This window comes from Zootermopsis nevadensis, unplaced genomic scaffold (assembly GCF_977971745.1).
Source record: "Zootermopsis nevadensis isolate Lab colony 2312 unplaced genomic scaffold, Znev_1.0 Znev_ptg000019l, whole genome shotgun sequence".
NCBI classification, from domain to species: Eukaryota; Metazoa; Arthropoda; class Insecta; order Blattodea; family Termopsidae; genus Zootermopsis; species Zootermopsis nevadensis.
In genome coordinates, this window is record NW_028259151.1 from 6,886,057 (window position 1) to 6,908,827 (window position 22,771).

The 22,771-nt window shown below is 36.0% G+C and overlaps 1 protein-coding gene across 3 annotated transcripts in view; it reads right to left on the reverse strand.

Moving 5' to 3' along the window:
- Nucleotides 1-1,217: 1,217 nt before the first annotated feature.
- The window catches only part of LOC110829906 (uncharacterized), a 28,745-nt gene continuing 7,191 nt past the window's right edge, over nucleotides 1,218-22,771 (reverse strand). For 2 of the 3 annotated variants that reach the window (XM_022064107.2, XM_022064108.2), the window contains exons 4-25: nucleotides 22,573-22,715; nucleotides 20,985-21,113; nucleotides 19,917-20,107; nucleotides 17,994-18,146; nucleotides 16,627-16,732; nucleotides 15,903-16,103; nucleotides 15,358-15,558; nucleotides 14,851-15,061; nucleotides 14,112-14,263; nucleotides 13,448-13,642; nucleotides 12,834-12,969; nucleotides 11,782-11,939; nucleotides 11,019-11,236; nucleotides 10,714-10,903; nucleotides 9,066-9,363; nucleotides 7,759-8,568; nucleotides 7,017-7,210; nucleotides 5,611-5,778; nucleotides 4,479-4,628; nucleotides 3,683-3,983; nucleotides 2,985-3,094; nucleotides 1,218-1,628 (exon numbers count right to left, since the gene is read on the reverse strand). In XM_022064107.2, coding sequence (XP_021919799.2) covers nucleotides 1,371-1,628; nucleotides 2,985-3,094; nucleotides 3,683-3,983; nucleotides 4,479-4,628; nucleotides 5,611-5,778; nucleotides 7,017-7,210; nucleotides 7,759-8,568; nucleotides 9,066-9,363; nucleotides 10,714-10,903; nucleotides 11,019-11,236; nucleotides 11,782-11,939; nucleotides 12,834-12,969; nucleotides 13,448-13,642; nucleotides 14,112-14,263; nucleotides 14,851-15,061; nucleotides 15,358-15,558; nucleotides 15,903-16,103; nucleotides 16,627-16,732; nucleotides 17,994-18,146; nucleotides 19,917-20,107; nucleotides 20,985-21,113; nucleotides 22,573-22,715 — 4,673 coding nt within the window. In that variant the 3' untranslated portion in view covers nucleotides 1,218-1,370. The remainder of the gene's footprint in view (nucleotides 1,629-2,984; nucleotides 3,095-3,682; nucleotides 3,984-4,478; nucleotides 4,629-5,610; nucleotides 5,779-7,016; nucleotides 7,211-7,758; nucleotides 8,569-9,065; nucleotides 9,364-10,713; nucleotides 10,904-11,018; nucleotides 11,237-11,781; nucleotides 11,940-12,833; nucleotides 12,970-13,447; nucleotides 13,643-14,111; nucleotides 14,264-14,850; nucleotides 15,062-15,357; nucleotides 15,559-15,902; nucleotides 16,104-16,626; nucleotides 16,733-17,993; nucleotides 18,147-19,916; nucleotides 20,108-20,984; nucleotides 21,114-22,572; nucleotides 22,716-22,771) is intronic. The other variant, XM_022064109.2, reaches the window with a different exon arrangement.

Below are 22,771 nucleotides of genomic sequence, written 5' to 3' on the forward strand. Positions count from 1 at the left end.
GTCCTGGGTTCGATTCCTGATGAGGATGTTTCCTATAGATCGGTAACTAAGCATGGCAGAAGAACGGCGCTAAAGCAAAATTTGTTTGTTTCGGCGAGGAGCCTGTAGCAACCAGGTCGCAAACACGAAAATTGGCCTGGGTTCGAGTACTGATGAAGATAGTATTAGTAGCATAAGTAACATAAGAGACTGCACATGAAGCAGCAACAGTGACATGACCACAGAGGTTGGGATTTGGAGTTTAAACTCCCCCCTCCCAATCGCTCTTATAAACGCCAAATATTTTGTTAGTTTAAAAATACAGAAGTTTCTTAAAACTCATGCACATACTCAAGAGTTAGCAACACTTAGGAAAAAAACAATTGAAACTACAAAAATAAATCAGGCCTGCAGATAATCATAAATAAGAAAATAAAAATTCTGAAGTTATAATTTATCTATAATTAAGAATTTGAACTTAATAAGGAAGCCAATAAAACCTTTTGTTTGTTTGTTTGTTTGTCATCAGTCTTTTGACTAATCTGATGCAGTCCTCCATTTTCGTCCATTTGCGCCAATCTCTTCATTTCCACATAATGAGGCCATAATCATTTGTGGTCATCAGCATTTATACCAAATTAGTTTGAAGTAACAACAGTATGACTAACTTTTATTCCTTATTACATTATTACAGAAATTCTCATGGGCCACTTTCAGAATGAACATAGAATATTTGTCATAAGAAGTGCAAAATGAAGAGGTAGTCGCTTGCAACTTAATACTTCACTCGAACTTGCAGCCACACTGAATTCTGATGCTTTTGTTATCAGATGAAATAATGGAAATATTTTCAATAGAACATTTCAATGCTGGCACTAAGGGACGTATACAAAGAATTAGAAGACTTCATAGAATCAAACCTTTAACAAATGTTTCGGGTCAAGGTTAGAGAGACTATTCAAGCACCCCCCCCCAAAAAAAAACATGGTTTAAAAACAAAATGCCTTCAAGGAAAACTTAACCCTTTCCCAACCCTTTATTTCCACCTTTACTTTTACTAGGTAAAGATTTATTTGGATAAAAAAGCTGATACAATTATGAACGTAAACCCCTACCAACTGTTACTACGAATATTTTTTATTGAAATAATATTTTTAAACAACTAATTACTTAACCCCTTCCATTACACAGGTTACCTAGTTATGCCACTGAGAAGCATGTTACCAAAAAGAATTAAATTTCTGTACAAGCCATTTTTATTCTTTTCAGAAAATAAACAGTATCACAAATAATTATAACACTAATAGAAAATATATATAAAATTTGCGAATTTTACATATTATACAATATAAATATGATATACTACAAAAACTATATTACACAGGACCAATTTAGGCACTAAACCTAGATATCACAGCTAACGAAATTACGACTAGGAAGCTAAAGTTCTTAAACGACGCACTTCCCCTGACTCTGCCATTTTCTTTTGTGCTACAGTCGGGATCTTTTAAATGTTTCAAGATTGGTACTTCTTTTTGTACTCTTGCTAATGATAACTTCTGTGATTCTGAGAGGTAAGAGAGCTGCTCTTTTGACACCACTGCAGCACTTAACGTTGGCAATGACTTCAATTGGTCATCATCAAATTCCTGCAACAATTTAAGTAACGCTGAAGAATCATTTGGACCGACAACTTGCATGTAAGAAAGCTATAGGCAAGTAGAAAAATTGGATACAATGGGAAAATGTGTTTAAATACATTGATGTTTATATAAAATCCACATTTTGTTGAAGGAAGTACTCGAATGAGTAGTTTCCTGACTACAGGATTGACCACTTTGGTCATGGGACCTCAAACTCCCCCCCCCCCTTCAAATCCCAGATTTCCTTGTATGGAAAACATGGAATGTGGAGATGGCTGACTTCAGGGCTGTAGCACTGTAGAGCAGTGGTCCCCAATGCAGTGCCTGCGGGCGCCATGGCGCCCGCCAAGGCTTTTCTTGGGTGCCCGTGTTGTTACGGAAAGAGGTTATACTGAATAATGAAGGCCGTTCGACCATGAACATAATAAAATCAAAGCACAGATCTCGACTTACTAACGCCCATCTTGAAGATTACTTACGAGCAGCAACATCATCCTACACTCCCAAATTTGAAAAACTGGCTGATGAAATGCAGTGCCAAACATCACACTAACTTCCCACTTGAGTAATAATAATTGTGCGTATAAAAGTACGTATTTTTGATTGCGTGGTTTCTTGTATCATTAAACGTCGTGTTGTTTTTCGTATTATTTCGTGTCCATATCTTATGTGTCCAGAGAAAAGAAAATCTGGCTTTGTTAATTGGTTGGTGCCCGCCACGATCTCATAAACTCTCAAATGTGCCCGTAGGCACAAAAAGGTTGGGGACCACTGTTCTAGCTTGTTACCAACATCAGGTCTTCCTGCTGCCATCATGAGGGTGATATTACTCTCATGATGGAAGCAGCGAGGACCTCTGAAACGGTGGTAAATTTCTGCCAAACTACACGGCGCTACAGAAGACGAGCCATCTTCGAACTCACTACCACAAAACCCTCAAATCCCACCAACATGTTATATGAATACAAGTTACAGAGGGGAGGAACTACATGGATTGAATTTTTGATGCTACAAGATGTCAGATTCAAATTATCTTGAATTTCAATATCCATAAGACATTTCTGACTGAGAATGACCTCAGGAAAAAGATTCTGAAAAATTTACATAAAATTAGTACACAACCTGTATTTTGGTACTGTGATCATCGAAGGATGGGATTGAATAGTAAATCAGGAGGAAAGAAAATGCTGATATGAAATTAAAACATGCTGCAATTATTCCCTATTCCTGTAACTTATCAAAACACAAGAAAAACTACATAAATTCAAATATCTCACTAAACTTCTCTCCAACCTTTACTCGACACATTTTCCATAACATCCATAAAGCAATGTAGTAGTTTATCAGTTTTTTCATACTAACCTTAAAAATTTCAGGTGGAATACATCTAATAGCGGAAGGCTTTAGACCAACCAATGGATTGTTACCGTACCCAGTTGCGCTTAGTTGTCTCCACTGTTCTGCTCTGAGGCCTGAAATTTAATTTTGTGCGTTAGTCATCACTCTGACATGCCACCAGATAACATTCTCCCATTTCAAGAATCTGATCAGTTTCTATAAACTTGTCTGTGACTCATCGCCCTGATAATGGAGGCAGTATGACCTCTGAAACGTTAGTAAACATCGACAAGACTACACAGCACAAGAACCCATAAGACAGAAATCTTCAAGAGAACATAACATTTACAGTGACTAAGTGGTCTTGTCAATATAGTACAGATCCAAAATGGACGAGTAGAGCTGAAACTACGATAGACGTACCGCCGTCACCACCTGTTATAAAATAAACATTAGCTTTTAATTCCTGGCAAATGCTTTGCTGTGAAGTTTTTCCGTGGCATCCCAACAAATACTCCACTTTCATCATCATCTCGCAAAAAGGGGGTCACAGCAGGAGCGATAAATGTCGCAGTCCAGATCGAACCCATGTACTGATGGGTCGTGAATCCTGCTAACCACCAATGTACACCAAGCTGAATGGTGTGTGCTGGATAAAAAAAAAAACCATTGCCACAGACCTTTAGAAAATCATCCTAAAAATTATTACAAGAATATTTTACCTGCTGGTATAACTCCTAAGGTTGTGACATCTTCGGCTGTCCACGTGTCGAGTGGGCCATATTCAGAAGTTTTAGTTGCCAAATAGGCAAACTTGTGCAGACAGTGCGTAGGACAGTCCTTCATTCTTCCGAGTATAGGCGATGTCCGAAGAAACACCGACTGTTCTAACAGATCGTATAGCTTCTGTGAAGAGACTGCTAATACATCACAAAGTATTCTGCCAATTGCTACTGTAGTCTCCATCGTCAATTTCTTCGTGTTTGGATTACTCTTCAGGAAATGGATTCCTACTTCCTGCAGCTATATAAAACAATATAAAATAAACCAGGAGCAAATAAATGTTTAACCGATTGGTTCCATTATTTTCTGAGTATACTATGATGGATCGACTTTCATAGGTTGTCAACGTGAAAAACTTACTTCAATAGCTATGTAAATGTTTAGCAAAATAGAGAGAAAAATGTTCTTCTTTCCATCAAGACAATTAATCTCAATATAAACTGTTTTGAACTATGGAAGAAATACAGCAACGTGCATGAAAGTGCTCAAGACTGAATTGCCCTCTGTGCAATTCATCCGATTCAAAAAAAGCAATTCGTTAGCTTAAATAATAGGTAAAGCAGCAGAAAGAGTTTATTTTTTAATAAGTTTATAATTAGAAAGTTAAGGTATAATATACATAAGTATTTCTTCATGCCCCTCTGAATGGGTCTACTTATATAGAGAGTTTGGCTGAACATCATTGATCTAAATATACAAATAAACACACAAACTAACTTTCCGAACAATACTTACCACGTGCGTGTCCATAACCATTTCACTTAAAGTAGCTAAGTTATCCAGAGCATTGGGTGAACTCAAATTCAAGTTAATTTTGGAAACATCATCAACATCAAGAACTTTCACCAGTTTGCCTAAATCTGATAAGTTTTCCAGTAATTTGTCCTGCAAAGCAAATTAAAGTTAGTACAAGTCAGTTTGTATATGAATATATTTCGGCATATTACTTTTTGAAAACATGACAAGGTCAAGTCTATGAGAATGGCAAAGGACAAATAAAAGAAGTTTTCAGCTTCAGTTAACTACTCATTTATTCAAATTAAAGTATTCTTCCCTCACTAATGGTACCTGCACTTGTCATGGTGGTGGGACTTGAGTACCTCAGTGACCCCAAGAACTATGCTGGCGGTAGCCTCCCTAGTCAGATTGGTCGAGTGGGAGAGGTCAGGGTACCTGTCTTACCTGGTCCTCCGGGTTGGGGGTTGGTCGCGAGGCTAACAACCTCGCACCGTAAAAAGGAAGATGTTTCAAAACCTCAATCAAAGCCTCGGACAGACGGACCTAACAGAAGGCAACAAAGGATAGGACCGAATGGAAGAGGAGAATTGAGGCGGCCATGGACTGAATACAGACCAGAGAGCCATAGAAGAAGTAGAAAGTATTCTTCACAGAAAGAATATATTTGTTTCTAATCATCTCTGTAATATGATTTCTACAGTTTAGCTCTTAAATTAGAAGGAAAAGCAGATGTAAAGTTCTAAGGAAACATAATTCAATGCTACAAATTACAGTATTACGGAAGGCTGAAGCTATCAAACTATGCTTCAGTTCTGTTTTAGCTTTAATTACCTTGCTATTTATTAGGTTAAATACAGATATAGTGGTCCCAGTTCCACAGTAACAAAAGTGCAACACTATCTGTAAAGTACCTTACGCTCAACTCTGCACTTCCAACAGAAATCTCAGTTCCACATTTTCAGTTTATTTACGAATGAACGACAAGTGCAGTTTTTTTGTAGATAATTGTTGTCATGGAAGTATTAAAAACGAATTACTTCATTCTCATGCTTGAGCTACTAATCACACTATATAGCATATGTAAGTGTAAATAAATATAACTAATAAATGTAATATTGAACATACTAACCTTGTTTACAAGACTCCATATTTTTCTTTGTACTTTATTATCCAGTTCCAAGGACCCTAAAAAGTCAACACACATTTCCAGTTCTTCATGTCCCATAAGCTCAATATCCGTCTCATCTAGAGCCAGGCCCGCAGACAATCCCGCTGCTCTGATGGCGTCACAAGACACCTATTGACACAAGGTTCATTCGTCAAGTAAAATGACAGAAAGTTTGACTTTCATTAAATTACAATCTTCAAATAAATTATTACTGAAATGGTTGTTTCAAATGACCAACAAAGGGACTAATAGGCGAAAAGAGAAAATCCTTTTCGTAACAAGAATCACAACAAAAATTGTAGAAGTCAAGATCAGTGGAGGAACTTCTCGAACAGATCAACTGAGGGCAGTGGGTTTATATTCCATCACATTGTGCAAGGAAGTTGATGATTTTGCTGGTGCTAATATTTGCATGGATGGTCATCCTGTTTTCTACCTTTCTGGCAAGGCTAAAGGCAGATATCCACATTCAACACGAGAGAAATGTGTCCCCAGTTATAGGACAATCATGAAGATCAGCCTATTTCAGTTTCCTGTAAATGACCTGCTTCTTCCTGACTGTTGGTTTAAATGGCAAAGTCAGAGCAGTCAGCAAAGGGGAAAGTAATGAAACAGGATCTTTAGTTGTGATGTAGCGCTACTTACATTACAGATACCCATAAGAAGCATCTAATATTAATATTCTAATAACTTAAAATAATATCTGACAATGTATTTACAGCATAACATTGATCCAAACAATAGCAAAGCCTGTTAAACCTCACGGGGTCAGCAGCGGCCGAGCGGTCTGAGGCGTGGGCCTTGTGCCACTTGGTCTCTGGGACCGTGGGTTCAAATCCTACTCAAGCCATGGATGTTTTTCTGTGTTGTGCTGTCCTGTGTACAGGTAGAGGCCTTGCGATGGGCCAATCCCTCGTCCAAGGAGTCCTACCGAATGTCGACAGATTGAGCCAACGAAAAGTTGGGACCCGCAGTGCTCAGGCACTTGAAGAACGGGTCGTTCCCAGTATCCCAGTTAAACCTCACATGAGAAATGTTTTACTATGTGAAAATCTACAATTGATGCAGCCAATAAAAAAGTAAAGACCATTTAAAAAGAAAGCTCTCTCCTTACTCTCATTCTGCAACAGTTTGTTTCTATTTGTTTAAATGAGATTGTGATAAATTTAATTTCCTAACAAAACTATTTTTTTAAAGATATTTATAGATATATTAGTACAGGAAAATAAAGCATATGATACAATTTTAAATATTATACGAGTTCACTGTACTAACATTTCACTGCATCATGAAAATGCTAAATGCTGAACTGTCATGGTAATGGTTTTACTTTGCAAAGATATGAAGTACGTGGCTTATGACTATACCTTCTGCCAGTATCTGGTCATGTGTCCTCTTTCTGTTATCTGCACAGAAGTTCCTTCAGTCACAGGACTGTGAGTTGGTCCACCTGCTGATTTGGTCTGCGAAGCCAAAGCGTTTGTCCTCACGACATCTCTCAAGATTTCTCCTGACTTTTCGACCTTGTCATTACCATTAATCGTCTGGCTGACTTTTTGATCTGAGATAAAGGTTATACATATACAGTATAGTGTATAGTATTCACCTAATATTATGGGCAGGGCATATAAGATGCTGATGGAGTTATAAAATGCGGGTAATTTCTTGACCAGCTGAGCTGCTAAATTTTTCCAGGAAAATCATTCATCTTTGTGGTAAATCAGGAATTTCATAAATTAATACACTATCAATAGCAAGTATCACAAAAACAAAGAATATAAGACGTGGATGCAGAGATACATTAAACATGGTTAACAAAGAAAAGTTGCAATATTTCAATTGCTGTAGATACGTTCAAAATCTTTCTCAAATCATCTGTCTAGGAAAATACTTTCAGAAATATATGAAATCTGTATAAACAATAGATAATGTCTGTCCTTTCCATCTTCCATATCAAAATAGTTTGTCACAGAAATGTGTAAAGATGAAAAATATAATCATTTCAGGAAATAATTTTCAAGAAAGTGTGTGCAACTTTTTAGCTCCCAGTATGTACAGAATGCTTAGAAAATGTGTGTTCTTAATATATTTGTTTCAGTATTTTCTTACCTTTCTGGTCTACCACTGTAACATGTCTCTTGACTTTTGTATACCCAGATCTAGACCTCTTTGGGAAGATAGATATTTCGTCACCCATCTTCATAGAAACATCTGCATCCTTTACTTGACGGGAAATAGATTTTTCCAAATTGATTTCTTGTCCTAAATTTCTGTTCTCAATATCACTGGAAAATTTAATTGGGAGGACTGTTGATAGCTCAGCATTTTTTTCAGTAGAATTTACATAAACTGGTACAGCTGTAATACCGTTAAGTACAGCTACTGCAGTTGTTGGGCGTGTAACAGTTGCCTTTTCTGACGAATCCTTAAGTGAAAGAGTTGATGTCTCTGCAAGTCCCTTCAAAGTAATCAGATATGAACTGTGTGTAACCTTATTTACTTCATGAAATTTTCTGCTTGGCGAACTACTATTCTCTGTTGCTGGAGTTGACGCTTGCATAGGTCTGTGCGTACCAACTTCTGTGTCAGCAGTTGTAGTTGTGCTCACTTCCTCCAAGATTTTAATTACATGAACATTTAACGTTTCATCATTCTGATGCCAAGCTACAGTTGAGGTCTGAAGAGTCGTAGATTTTGGTTCATTAGGCAGTACAGTTTCAGAAGAATTCTTTGCTGAAGTAGTACCTGGAAACTTCCTACTTTCTTCTGAAATAGCATTATAAACTGCTTCAGTCTCTTTTGAAAGTGTAGTACTGCTAGATTCTAAAATTGTTGCATGAATCTGAGGTTTGAATGTTGTATGAAAGTCTGCAAGTATGTCTGATGTAGTTGCTTGTACAGTAGACGTATCATACTGATCTGTAAAGAAAAGGAGTGTTGTTCATACAAATTATAGGTTTTATATGCAATTATAATGTAACTTCATTAATGAAGATTTCTGTCTTCTGGGTTGTTGCGCTGTGTAGTCTGGTCGATGTTAACCAACGTTTCAGAGGTCATACTGCCTCCGTAATCAGGGCGATGAATATTAATTAATTCATCAACCTGATGACAGAGGCAGTACGACCTCTGAAACGTTGGTAAACATCGACCAGACTACCCAGAAGATAGAAATCTTCATACTCACCACTGTAAAAACCTCAAATCTTACAACTTCATTAATGTTACTAGCCATGAGCTTTTCCTTAACTGCTTTAAACATTTGATATGCTTCTCTACTGTGTAGTGCTAAATGATGTTTGTTATTACTTGTACAAAATTATTTATGCTTCTTTCTTCCATAATGAATAGTACTTGGGGTGTGGCATTTGTAATAAAAAATATATTTATAATAGTATTTTAATTCAAGAAGTAACCTGTTCCAAACTCCAGATCTGCTCCTGGCTTCTTCATACTAACTGGCTGTTCAACTTCATTTGGCTCTAAAACTTTAACAATTTTATCTGGATGTTGTACCTCCATAGGGAAATTGGGAATAACCATTTTTCTTTCAGCTTTCCCTTTCTTTGACTGATAAGCCAATGCAAGAAGTTGAGAGGCACTGACAACAGTGTTCAATTGATTCTGAACTGCTGCAAGATACCAGCGTGCAAGCCCACGAACTGCATCCACATAGTTAGAAGATTCAAAATCTTCAAGAACCTCAGCACAAGCCTGAAAGCCATGAATTTTAGTTTTAAATATCATTTATCACGTCAATTGTACATAACTCTCTATGAAAGACACTTGGTAGAATTTACTTGAACATAATACACTGAACAGTATATACAATTATTATTAAGTGTTCTGTCTTACGACAGGTCCATTGCTCTGCCCAAAAAGAGCTCTCCAGTTGTCCCTATTCTCGGCTTCTCGCTTTAATTCCTGGAACGTCATCTTCTTTCCTTGTTTAAGGTCGTCGGTTAGCTGTATCAATCTTCTTCCTAGTCCTCTCTTTCCTTCAACCTGGCCTTCGGTGATATCACTCATTAATCCATTCCTTCTCATAATATGTCCTGGGACATATTATATACACTATACAGTATTAATATTAAAAGAGAACATGGAACATAATTATTATACATGGGGTGTAGAATTTATGCCTGAACATCAGAGGTAAGTGCGTAATAACCTGTATCTCTTCACATCTCATAGAACACAGATAAATTTCTCATACTTAATGTTTCATTCCTCAAAATCAGTTTACATCTTTTATTTGTATATCTTTGTGAAGACATGCCAAAGAAAAGCAAGGGATCATTTATACATAAAATACACTGCAGCTCCGATAAGTTACAGCATAGGAACCACAGCTTAAATCTGGCACACTACAAGAAGCCTACACATTTCTACCAGTGTTGGTAAAATTATTCAAAATATTTCTGGCAGATCATTCACGACCACCTGCGAAGCAGTCCCTTTACATCCTCGAAAGACAGGCCTTCAGCCACAGAAAAGGTAAAAGTCATCACTACAAAATTGGGAAGGTACAACCCTCTGGAATGGTACAATACACTGCCACCACAATTGCCAACACCAGCTTCTCTTTTCATGTGCCAGAATTCATAGTACTCCACAACAATAATAATTTCCTATCGGACAGTCAGCTCCTCTGAAATGTCAGTCAATATCTACCAGACTACACAGTACAACATCCCAGAGGTCAGCCATCTTCAGGATAGATCAAGTGTTATCATCTATGATATTCTTCCACTGAAAGTTTGATTCATTTACATCTGTGTTGTTTAAGACCACCATTGATCCTCATGCAGCTGCTGCAACATTCCTGTGCCAGAATTCTGGCACACACTTTCACATCTTATTGGTAACTACCAACAATTTTTTCTGCATTCATCTCAACCACCTGGCAATGATCCGAGTACACAGTCTCCTGCTGCTTCTCACACTGATTTCATTTTGTAACACTCATATTACAATGAATCAAGTTAGTAATTCCAAAATAAATAAAAATAATGGGACCTAAATTGATGCAAGTATAATTACTGAATACAATGCCTCAATTACCTGGTAGAATTGAATTTGATCAACTATTCCAGGCCACTCCATTTTCATATGGTAGGATGTTTGTTCCGTTAAAGTGTCTGCTGCATCTCTCCAACTATCTACATTAACAGATTTCAACTCATCACTTGGTACAACCAGCAGAAAGTCGCCCAGACTGGCTATTATTGAAGAGGTCCAGTTGTAAGGCTGTCTACAGAAAATCAGAAAATAAGGTTATTAAAAATCTTAATAAGTATTTCTGTACAAGAAAATTAAACACAAATTCAGTTCATTAACCAATACTGTAATGTTTTTAATATTCTTACCCAAATGTTTTTAGAATAATCTGATACCACGCTGATCTTGCAGATGAATCAGCACCGCAGACAGCTTTTGATGTTGAATCGCCTATTGACTCAATGAACAGTTTAAAGGAAATTGGATTTATCTTTACAATGTCAATTGCTGGTAAGAAATGAATGAGATTTCCCAAACTGGAAAGTTCAAATACTTTTATTTCAGTCATATTTTGACATGGTTTAATCTGGAAAAAAAGAAGAAAAAAGAATGTCAATTAACATCATAAATGATTTTGTGAAAAATGCTGGTAAAGGTAGCAGCAAACAAACTGACATATGGGTGATGCCAATTCTAAGACACTGATAGTAATTCTGCTAGTTATTCAGAAAGTACCTGACCACAAGAAGTGAACCACTTGAAAAAGAAACAATACTCTGTCTATAAAAAAATCTTAAATACATACAGAATTATTATTTATAATATCTCACTCTATGGGCTGAAGAGCAGGACCTGAACTGAAACCGGAGATAAACGTTTAGAGCATGTCGTGACCAAGACTTCTGCTGCCACTGTTATGAGCTTCTTGAAACAGTCACTTATGTGCCAAACAATTTGCCCACATCTATACAAACATTCATTAACTTTTATACTGTAACTGCACATTAGCACAGTACTATCATAGCAACATTCATTATAAGCAAGGTTGGCATGATTAACATGTAATGTGTTATACTAACATCTGAACATGCATTTTACATATATATAGTGGGTACTAAAATTAATACTTGCATGTTTTTTCAATAGAAGCTGTGCGTAGTTGTAAGGCTTAATTTCCTTCGTAGCTACAAGGAGTTCTGGCAGAGACAACTGGCCAATAGCTTCTAATATATGCTGACCGTTAATGGCCTTCTCAACATCTTGGGTTGGTAAAGTTGCCAAAATATAACCTGTTAGCAATAAAAAAATTTTACAGTCTTGAAAAGTAATCTGCCAGTCACAGCTGCCACACAGTCTGGGGCATGGATCTCAAATCACACAGACACTGGGACCATGGGTTCAAATCTCACACAAGGTATAGATGTCTGTCCGCATCTTTCTGTACTGTGCTGTGCTACCCTGTTTAGATAGGGGCCTCGTTACTGGCTGATCACTTGTTCAAAGAGTCCTGCCAAATGTCTAAATAGATTAAGAAACCTCCCATATGTGAAGAGGTCAAGGTCCTTCATGGATTGTAGAACCACAACAAGAAGAACAGTAATCACCAAGAAGTGGACAAGAGTATGAAACCAGTAATCCATGCAGTTACATTTTTCAACATACATATCCCATAAAATACCAAGAGGAAGTAGATAATTGGTGATACTACTAAACAAGATGGAAAGATTCAGTTTTGTAATGTACATAACAGACCAAACTCAAAAGAAAGGTAAATATACTTTGTGTAGTACTGTATTAAGTCGGGCTGAATTGGAAACTTGATGCAACAGCAGAGACAAGTAACAAAGACCTCTGGTAGCTAATCTTTGGGAGTAGATGGGCACATCTTGCTCTAGTCCATTATCATCAATTGTATGTACGTATTTATTAGTAGAAGTTGTATGAAAATGGGGTGGGCACCTAGCTGACTCTTGTACTGCATCCATTTCTTTCTTTACCTTTATAATTATCAGTTACTTTTAATATTAACAATCTATGACACTCGAGAAAACTTATCCAATTTCAATTTTTATTACCCAAATAACTCTTAAATAGGGCACGTTCACTTATGTGCATTGAAGTGTGCTTGAACTTCAAATTGTATTACTGTCCATTATGGTTAAATTTAACCTTAAAATTCTTACCACCAATTGCTTCAATCTCAGCTGGTTCTAAGTAATCTAGAAGTTGAGAATGCTTGAAGTCCCATAAACCTGCTTTCATCTCCAGATAATTCATCAAAGCCATTTGGGAACAATACTGAAGATCCTTGGGAAAAGGCTGAAAAATTACATTTATTTATTAGAAATTTGAAGAAGGCAGCGGAGGATAGGACCGAATGGAAGATGAGAATTGAGGAGGCCATGGACCGAATACGGACCAGAGAGCCATAGAAGAAGACGATGTTTACATACTTCATGAACATAACATTTCCAAAAGACTCATTACTAAATATAATAATTTTATCACTGGAATGCACATCTCTTTCAACATGCAAAATATGCTTACAATATGTGATTGACTGGATAAGAAATTAAAACTTGGGACTACCAAACAGAATGCATGTGTCATGAATGTTCAATTGCAGATACCTGACCTGACACAGAGTATAAGATTTGGTTCTTTGTGTAGTCCCCCCACCCCCCAAATCAGTTCTGAAATCTGGCATCCTTTATCATGTTTCATACTAAATTTAATAAATTTATAGAATTATGAAAGTTCATGATTTTTTATGGCTTGATGAATGAAAAGTCTGTACCTTGTTCAGAGCCTTCCTGACTTTGTTGTACTGCTCCATTATATAAACAAAGTCCACAACTTCCATAGCATAAATATCATTGCATGTCAGTCCAAGGAGTGCAACGTTAGGACCACCAGACAGAAGAATATCTGAAGTCCACATACCACGCTCATTTGTCAGCTTCTTTCTCGTAGCAGTCAATATTACTGAGAGCTACAGGAAAAAACATGGTTTCTCATGAAAGTAATCAATTTTATAACTAGACTGCTTCATGTAACCAAACATTGTGGACAAATGGTTGGCACTTCTGTTTCCTCTCCAGAAGGTACAGGGTTCAAATCCAGCCAGCCTGGGAAAGTTTTATGTAATTTCCTTGAGGTCTATCAGGCAAATGGTGGAGTAATACCATAAATAAGGTCACAGCCACTTCCTTCCATATCCAATAATTTGTTTTTGGGTTAAAATCATATCAGCATTTTTGACTAAATTTGGCTGTATACAATAAAAAAATCACATACAAAATGATGATGGCAAAGAAAGGTTATTTAAGGACCTAATAGCTAAACTGAGAATGAATATTCTTTCCAAATCATTATTCATTGACCATTTAATGTTACACAGTTGGCTACTGACAGCAGTTACATAAAGATACACATTTCAAGTAAATATAGCAAACACTTACCGTATTCTGTGGTAGTCCTTTAATGGCCTCGTCAAACCCCTGTATATTTCCTATACTTGTTACAATTGCTGCCACTGTTCGTGAGGACAGCATTTCAAAAAACTGGTTTGGGTCCTTGTTTGATAATATTTTTTCCAAAGTCCAGCTGTCACCTTCAAACAAATTGTAAAATGATGAAAGACATTAATTCGACAAGGCATTAAAATGAGTTTAGCATAAATACAGACTAATTTGTATTATTATCTAATTTTGTAGTTACAATGGTTGTTCCAAAGGAATAAAACAATTTTAACATTAATATTTCAGATACATACTTAGAAAAGCATTTCTATCAGAAAGAAATCCTCACATACACACATACTATTACATCACATCTTTGATCAGGAAGAAGTTTGACACACATGCCTGATACAAATCTTTGTCATTCCTACCTCAAAATCAGTACAGTTCATATAAATAATGCATTTTTAGTCTGAGTTCTATTTTAAAACTTACCAAATGCTATTGGTCCTAATAGAAATCTTTATAGGGACCTGTCAGACTTCAAGTGATTAAACCATTTCCCATTTTCTCTTGTACTGGCATTGGCCTACCATGACTGTTTTAAGAAGTGATAGTGCTCATATAAAACAGCAAAATCAATAAAAAGATAAATCAAATTTAAACCTATAATTTTATTTAATTTTCACCCATAAATATTAAGAGTATTGCCATTGATGTAACTGAGTGTCTACCTTACCAATGAGCTTTTCCAACTTCTGCAATAAAGCTGCTGCCTGCAAAGGCATGTGAGGTGGAAGATTTACAAGAAGGTGGTAGAGTATATTCTGTGGTAAAGTTCTAGCAGATGCAAGTTGTGAAGTTGACAAAGCTCGCAGCAATCCCTTTTGACCCATTATTAAGTCTGGTTTCTCCAAGTTAAGGACATTGCCTCCAGTAAGTATATGAGCCTAGCACACACACAAAACAATTGCACATTTACAGAAATATTGTAAAAGCTCCTTAATTCTAAACCCCAACTTATCTTTATTCTGAAATACAGTATTAAGTGCAACACTGTAAACAAGAAGTCTAAAACTACATACAGCTTTTGTGCAACAGAAAGAGACATTCTCAGAAACTGCAAAAGTAAAAAGTACATCTTAATTTCAATCATGCCGTGGAATGTACTTTGAAACACAGTCTTACATTATTGAAAGCAGAGGCTACTTCGTCATTTACACAAAATTTGTAGTTATATGCTCACCTGTTTTGCTGTGATTCTATCAGAATCTATACTAGACTGCACTAAAGCTGTTGGTGGAGACAACACGTAAGATTCCAAAGTATTTGCTGGAAGAACGTAGATGAATTTGCCCAAATGTTCAATTCCATTACCCCATGTTTCTGGTTTCACACTCTCAAGTCTCCCTGATAGCACTGACTGAGCAATTAGTAATTCCAAGATCTGTGAATCAGAATCATTTCTGATAAATTGCAAACATATCCCTCGAGGGAGATATAAAGGAACTATTCAGTTGATTATCTCAAGTTTAAGGGAGGATTTGTGAATATTTAACACAACTAGTGAAACAAAGCTTGTAAAAATGTAACATGTTATTGATAAATATGTATAGTAATTTTACACAGATATCTAATATGTTTATATTGTTTATCCCTCCATACTATGCTCAATACTGTAAAGCTTTAATTACTGAATTGTATAATCAAGTTTCTTCAGAATATTTACTGCAAAGAAACATTTCATTTTTTAATAAAATATTTTGGCTACTGAATAAACTTTGTTCTTACTTGTTTAGCTGTTATAAATGAGCAAGAAGACTTCCTTTGCTCAAAGAGAGGTGTAAGTATTCTGAAGTCTGTTGAACTGACATTGAACCTCAGTAAGTTTGCTGGGGACAACTGAAAGGCAACTGAGAGAAGCTGTGTGTCCAATAGGTTAGCCGATGATAACGTTCTGTTTGAGTACAGAATACTGAATAATGCTTGTACCTGCAAGGAAATTATGGATCTATGTGAGGCCAAAATTGCAAACTTTTAAAAATTGTCGTGGCATATGCCTTTCATCTTCGAGCATGTATTTTAAACTTAATTGTGCCTCTGAACAACACTCATTGGTTGTTAATAACAGTCTTGTTGGTTCATTTATTCTTCCCTTTCCTTCATTCTGAATTTTAAAGTGTACTTTTATTGAAAATTTTGATTCAGACATCAATATTATGGTAAATATTTCTTACACAATTTATACATTTAATTATCAAGCAAATAGACTACTGGAATAGTATAAGAAGCATCTGAACAAGTTCAGGTCTGCTGGAATCACCAAGTTCAAGCATAAGAACACTGTTTATAAGGGGATGAGTTTTATTTAACAAGTAGACCTAACACTGTTTTGCAATAATAAATTCAGTCCAGGATCTTTATCATCTTGAGCATTGTTCTACAGAATTTCCTTGTAGTCGACACATCCCAGTTGTGCCCAATAAATCATAAAATGTTAAATTAAATACCCTACCTGAAGTCTGCTTAGCTTTGTTTTGAAGAGTAGTGTGTTCTGCAACTGCTGCATAGTAAGTTGCTTAAGCTCATCTGGGGTGGCACCTTCCAGTAAGAACCTGAATCTAAAAACATGTACTTTGTCAGGCTTTAAATGAAATGTTGATAATCTCATTATTTTTACTGTAAATGGTTTGGAAAGGATTAGGAACTTAATCGTGCAAGAACATTAATATATTAAAGTTGATCAAATGGTGCAGTAATGATAAACTATCAAAAGCATATTCATCGACAGGCGCAGTTAAGTGTGTCTTCTGGGTTGTTGCGCTGTGTAGTCTGGTCGATGGTTACCAACGTTTCAGAGGTCATACTGCCTTCGTCTGCTGTGAAAACCTCAAATCTTACAGGTTCAGTTAAGTCCAAGACTAAAAAAAGTTAACTTTTCTTGTGGACCACTACTCAATTACAGTAATCAAGGAATTTAAAAATGAAGCAAAAAAAAAAACCAAAACAAGTTTTCAGATAATTCAAGATTACGCACCTTCTGAGAGAATTTGAGGTCTCAATAACACTATAAGACCTACAAGAATAGCTGTATTACCTGGGCTTAAAAAAATCACATGTTAACTAATTAAAAATCTGTTCACTACTCCAAAGTATATGATGTGAAGCTTTCATGGCGGCTTTCATTAATAAAGTCTTCTCGGGCTATCAGCCGTGTTAGATGCTGATTAATCGCTGACTTTTCGAGGACCATCTGTGTCCTCATTTTCGAGGCTGTTGACTGTGCGGCTCGTAGCACGAACTAGTTTAAATGTCCGAGATTTATCTTGGGATCAAACCCAGAATCCTTTATATGAGAATCTTACTCTGAGACCACCAAGTCACCAACCAGGTGTGAAGATGTCAGTCGTAGAACAAACTTTGTCCAGTATGCATTATAAAGGTTAACTAATATTACATAAACAACAGACAGATAACTCAATGAATAAATAAATAAAGATGTTGGTTTGTTTTATGATGTTCTTTTCAATTTAAAAGTAGATATACATAAAAGTGAATATTCTTATTCAATCTATTTAGAAAATGTTATTTGCTAGTTTCATTATGGAATAATACAAAATTACATTAAACTCAGGACCATAAATCAAGATTTTACTAGAGTAAAACAAGTACAGATAATGAGGGTGGGAGAAATTACAATCCCTTTCTTCAACAGGCAGTCAGTGTAGTGTGAACAATGGAGACAGCACATCTGGTGAAAGCACATGCTAATTTCTGCATTTCTGTATGATTTACAAATGAATTTAAAGCACAGTTGTTGCAGACAGCATTACAACCTTAATGATATTGGTAATAAGGATTCTCCTTGGCAATCAACTTTACCTTCTCACTTCATTATGATTCCACTCTGACAGGTTATAAGGGTATGAAGAGCGCAACATCAAGTCTGTCCATGCTCTCTTAGAGGCCTCTGTTTTCCCACGCCAGATGTAAATTGGCAGATTTGACCACAGCCAGTTCCGAAGATGAAATAAGCTGAAAATATATTTATTAAAGAGCTTTTCTGAATTAACTAAGAGTAAATAAAATTGAGCCAACTATAACTCTGTAGGGCAAAGTCATCCTTGAAATGGTAAAAAATTCCCTAAGGTTCATTACAGTATTCACAAGAGCTTGTCACTAGATCCTATTTTGAAACAGTTGAAACCAGTGTGCACACCTGGATCCATTTAAGATCCATTATAATGTTATCTTAACTGTGCATTGGTCTCTCATATGGTCTTCTCCATCTGGGTTTTCCTGTTAAGATAATGTATGCACTTATCTAATATTCGCAATCTACATTATATATCCTGCCTAGCTCATCCTTCTCAATTTGATCACGCTTATATTTGGGAAAGAGTACAAATTATGAATCAACATTTATCACCAGTCTATTACAAAAATTGTGTACACAAAAATTAGTGAAAAATATTGAATATAACACAGAATGGCAAAACTACAATATAAGTGCAAATTCTTAAGTCCATCATCACGTAATCTTTGCAATCATCTTGTTACATCCCATCTTACATCCAGATATTCTATTAAAACTGTTTCCAAATTATCCTATGTTCTTCCATTTGATTTCACATCAATATGTAAGACTTAAATTATGCATTTGGATATTTTAATATTTTCATTCTTAGTTAGGAGATGAGAAGATTTTGAAATAATGCTAGGTAAAGAAATTCCCTCCTTTTATCACAGAATCTGAAGATTCATATGTTCAAAAAATCCAAAGTCCGCTGCATCGAGTCCATGCTTACACAACCTACTTCTCTTAGGATATACATTTTTATTTTCCTCCTATCTGTACTTAACGGTCTCTATCCTCAAGATTTTCCAATTAAAGTGTTGTGCAAATATTCATGTAGGGCTTATATAATGCATTTTCTGCTCAACGCTTACTACTTTTGTTTTAGTCTCAAATATTCTCATCAGTATGTTGTTTTACAAATGTGACATTTTCAATAACATTTGCTGGCAGCCCAGCCCATCTACTGCCAATTCAGCGTCAATTATCCATTATCTCCAAACAAGTTCCTTCATCCATTCTGCTGAAAAAGGTCTGTTTGGAGAATGTTCAGAGTCATCTGAGCCAATCAAACACCATGCACTTACAGGCACGATAACCCAAACTGTGCTTTAAAATGAATTCAAATGCAGCAGAAAAATTTACAATTTATGCTGTGTAAAACAACACCTGTTTTCTACTCATACTCCCATCTACAGATTGTTTCCAACACAGAACTATGGACTACCAACACTACAAACATGAATAAAAAAAGTAAAGCTGTCCCACTACATTTTAAAATATCATAATTACTTATCTTATATAAGAATTATTAAGAAATCTGTGATACTGCCCTCCACTCTCACTATTTTAGTTTTGATTAAATTGGTCACTGTGGGTGGACATCGTGGTGCTTAAATATAATTTAAATACAAAGACGCATTTACGTCAGATTCTCCGGAACCGTGGTTCCACTGTCAATTTGTTTTGGAGCTTCATATTCTGCACATCTTCAGATTTCATTTTTAATTACCACCAGCGACACACAAGGGACAAATTACAAGGGCCAATCAATAAGTAACAAATGTTGAACATTGTATGTTACTACAAACACTGACACTAAGACCCATAATGATTTTAATTCTGCTATTCCCAGCAGAGTATAAAGTTTAGATTCATTCTGTTTTACTCCCAAAGGAACCGTCATTACACAACTTACCATTCAGCATTCTTAACATGTATATACTCACAATTTACTAGCCTCCAACTTGGTAAGATTAGCTAAGAAGTATGAAGGTAAATGAGCCAGAAGAGGATTGCCAACCCTGTCTATTATCTTGAATCTGGGATAAGTCCAATTGCTGCTCACATCTGGCAACAATTTCACCAAAATCTTGGCAATTGTATTTTGGATCTGGGATGTCAATCCAACTCCTTGCAGCTGTAATTCATATTAAAAAAAATTTGTTTTATATACAAACTTCAAATTGTCATATAAGTAATGTTCAAGTGGTATTTCAACAGTTTATTCTGAGAATAAAATTATATAAATTAAATGAAATAAAATACAATACAATGAGTTGCCAAAGGAGTTTATTACCAACAATTTAGTCACAACCTACAAGATAATATAAGAAATGTTTACTGAAAACATGTTGAAACAAACTAACTAGATGGCTTACCGAACCCGAAGGTTCATCACCGAATTAACCAAAGCCCTCCACTGGTCCCTGTCCTGGGCCAGCAAATCCAGTCTCCTTCAACACTTATCTCCCATAGATCCCGCCTGACATTATCCTCCCATCTACGTCTAGGTCTCCCCAGAGGTCTCTTCCCCTCAGGCTTCCCAACCAATACCCGGTGCTCATCTCTTGTCCCATCCATGTGTGCTACATACCCCACCCATCTCATTCTTCTCGACTTAATCACCATTACAATATAGGGGGAGGAGTACAGATTTTTAAGCTCATCATTATGCAGTTTTCTCCATGCCCCATCGTCTTCTCTCCTAGGCCCAAATATCCTCCTAAAACAACCTATTCTCAAACACCTGAAATCTATGTTCCTCCCGCTGAGTGAGAGACCATGTTGAAACAAAACCTATTGTAACTAGAATAGCCAGTTCTATAGTATATTCAATTCAATAAGAATGAAAAAGTATTTTCCATTCCTGAAAAATAGTGAGATTAATTTTGTTGCAAGTTAAATATCATGTGTACACATGTAGGCCTATAACATATTCACTACAGAAATATGAAATATTTAAAGTTAGGAAACATAAAATTGCTAACGTTCTGCAAAAGTTTTATTTACTATACCATCATGAAAAATTCTTCAAACGTGGCAACATTAAAATTTTCCATTATTTTCACTGCAACAGCAACATCTTCAGATTTGGTAAGTAATGCAGCCAGTGAAGATCCTGGAACACTGCTCAGACGGTGGGACTAGAGAAAAGACAACATCAAATTTATTTAAATTAAAATAAAATATGTCACATCCTGTGTTACATTATTTTCAAACAAAAGTCTACATGCCCCAGATCCCAATTTTAGACCAAAACCAGCACTTGGAACAGGTAGTCATCAATCTAAAATTGTGAATTTGTGTTTATTTAATGACGTTTTCAGTAGCTCAGATTAAATAGCATCAAATGAGAGGATTATAGTGAATTGGAAAGGGCATGGAAGGAGGTGGTCATGACCTAATTACAGTATAATCCTGGCATTTGCCTGCATTTGAAGAAAATATTGCTGGATAGTGCAAGAAAAGCCATTCCAGAAACAATTAACTTTAAAAACATACAAAAACAAAACAATGGCGTGGAAAGACGGGACTTCTGAAAACTAATGTTCTATAATAAATTCAGATATTTGCATGCATGATTAAAACATTATGAAGACAAGCTGAAAGTAAGGCCTTCTAATTTTCTTCAAAAATAGAAATAAAAACAGGTATTTTCCTTAAAATTTGTTCAGTAATTTTTCACAATTACTTATGAACATAATAACCTCTGTGATGCACACACTTCTACCAATGTTTGGATAGTTTCATGAGTCCATCACAATAGAGTTCTGCGTGTCGTTGATAGGGCCACAAATTCACTGCTGTCTTGACTTCATCATTCAAATACAATTGATGTCCTTTCAGACGTTCTTTCAGTTTCAGGAAGAGATGGAAGTCAGATGAAGGCAAGTCTGGGTTGTATGGTGTGTGGTCAAAGATGGTGAAACCAAGGAGGTGAAACTCTGAGGACTAACTCTTCAAATATGTGCCTTCAGTTGTTGCACTGTTCCAAAGTAGCACTCGAGAGTTAATGGTGATATGTTAATGCCACGCCAACATTCTACATTGCACTATTTACACAGCTGTACTTCAGAAGCTTCTAGTGGCAGAAATATGAAACTTCACACAAATTACAGGGAAGTTTAACAGTGTGATATAGTTCACAACACTTCGGGTCTGTTTCTTAGAAAAGATGGAGACATTACTTTTCAGCACACCCTCATATACAATTACCATAAACGTGCATATTTGTTCAGTGCTTTTTATTGCTCAGTGTAACTTTTTATGACAATGTGCGTTGTTGGCAGACTACCTACTACGAAACAGTCACATTCTAAATAATATTTCAATTCAGTACCAAAATTAGTGCCAATTATAAACTGTTTCATCGTGTATGTGTAGGTTTTAGTTTTGAATCTTGCAAACTTTTGTAGTCCTGTCAAAATGAGTAGAAAAAGTTAAAACGAGGACATTCACAGAGGCTACATAACTTCACAAGCTGATCTGAGTTACAGAAGAGCTTCTACAAATTAACACTGCCTGTTACAGATAATGATTACTTTCAAATTACCAGAGTTAATGATCACTAATATTATCAATGCTGTGACATTTTGTACTTACTGGAATTAGAAGGAACAATGAAACAGGAAGTTTTACAATATCCTCAGGTGTCACCGTTTCCAGCCTACAATTTCTGATGCTGTCTTTCATACCTTCAGTCATATTTTCAAACATCTGCATAACTCTGTTAGGAAGTATGTAATCTAAACAAGAAATAAAGCATTCAAAACACACTCTACTAACTGGACATAGTTTTAAA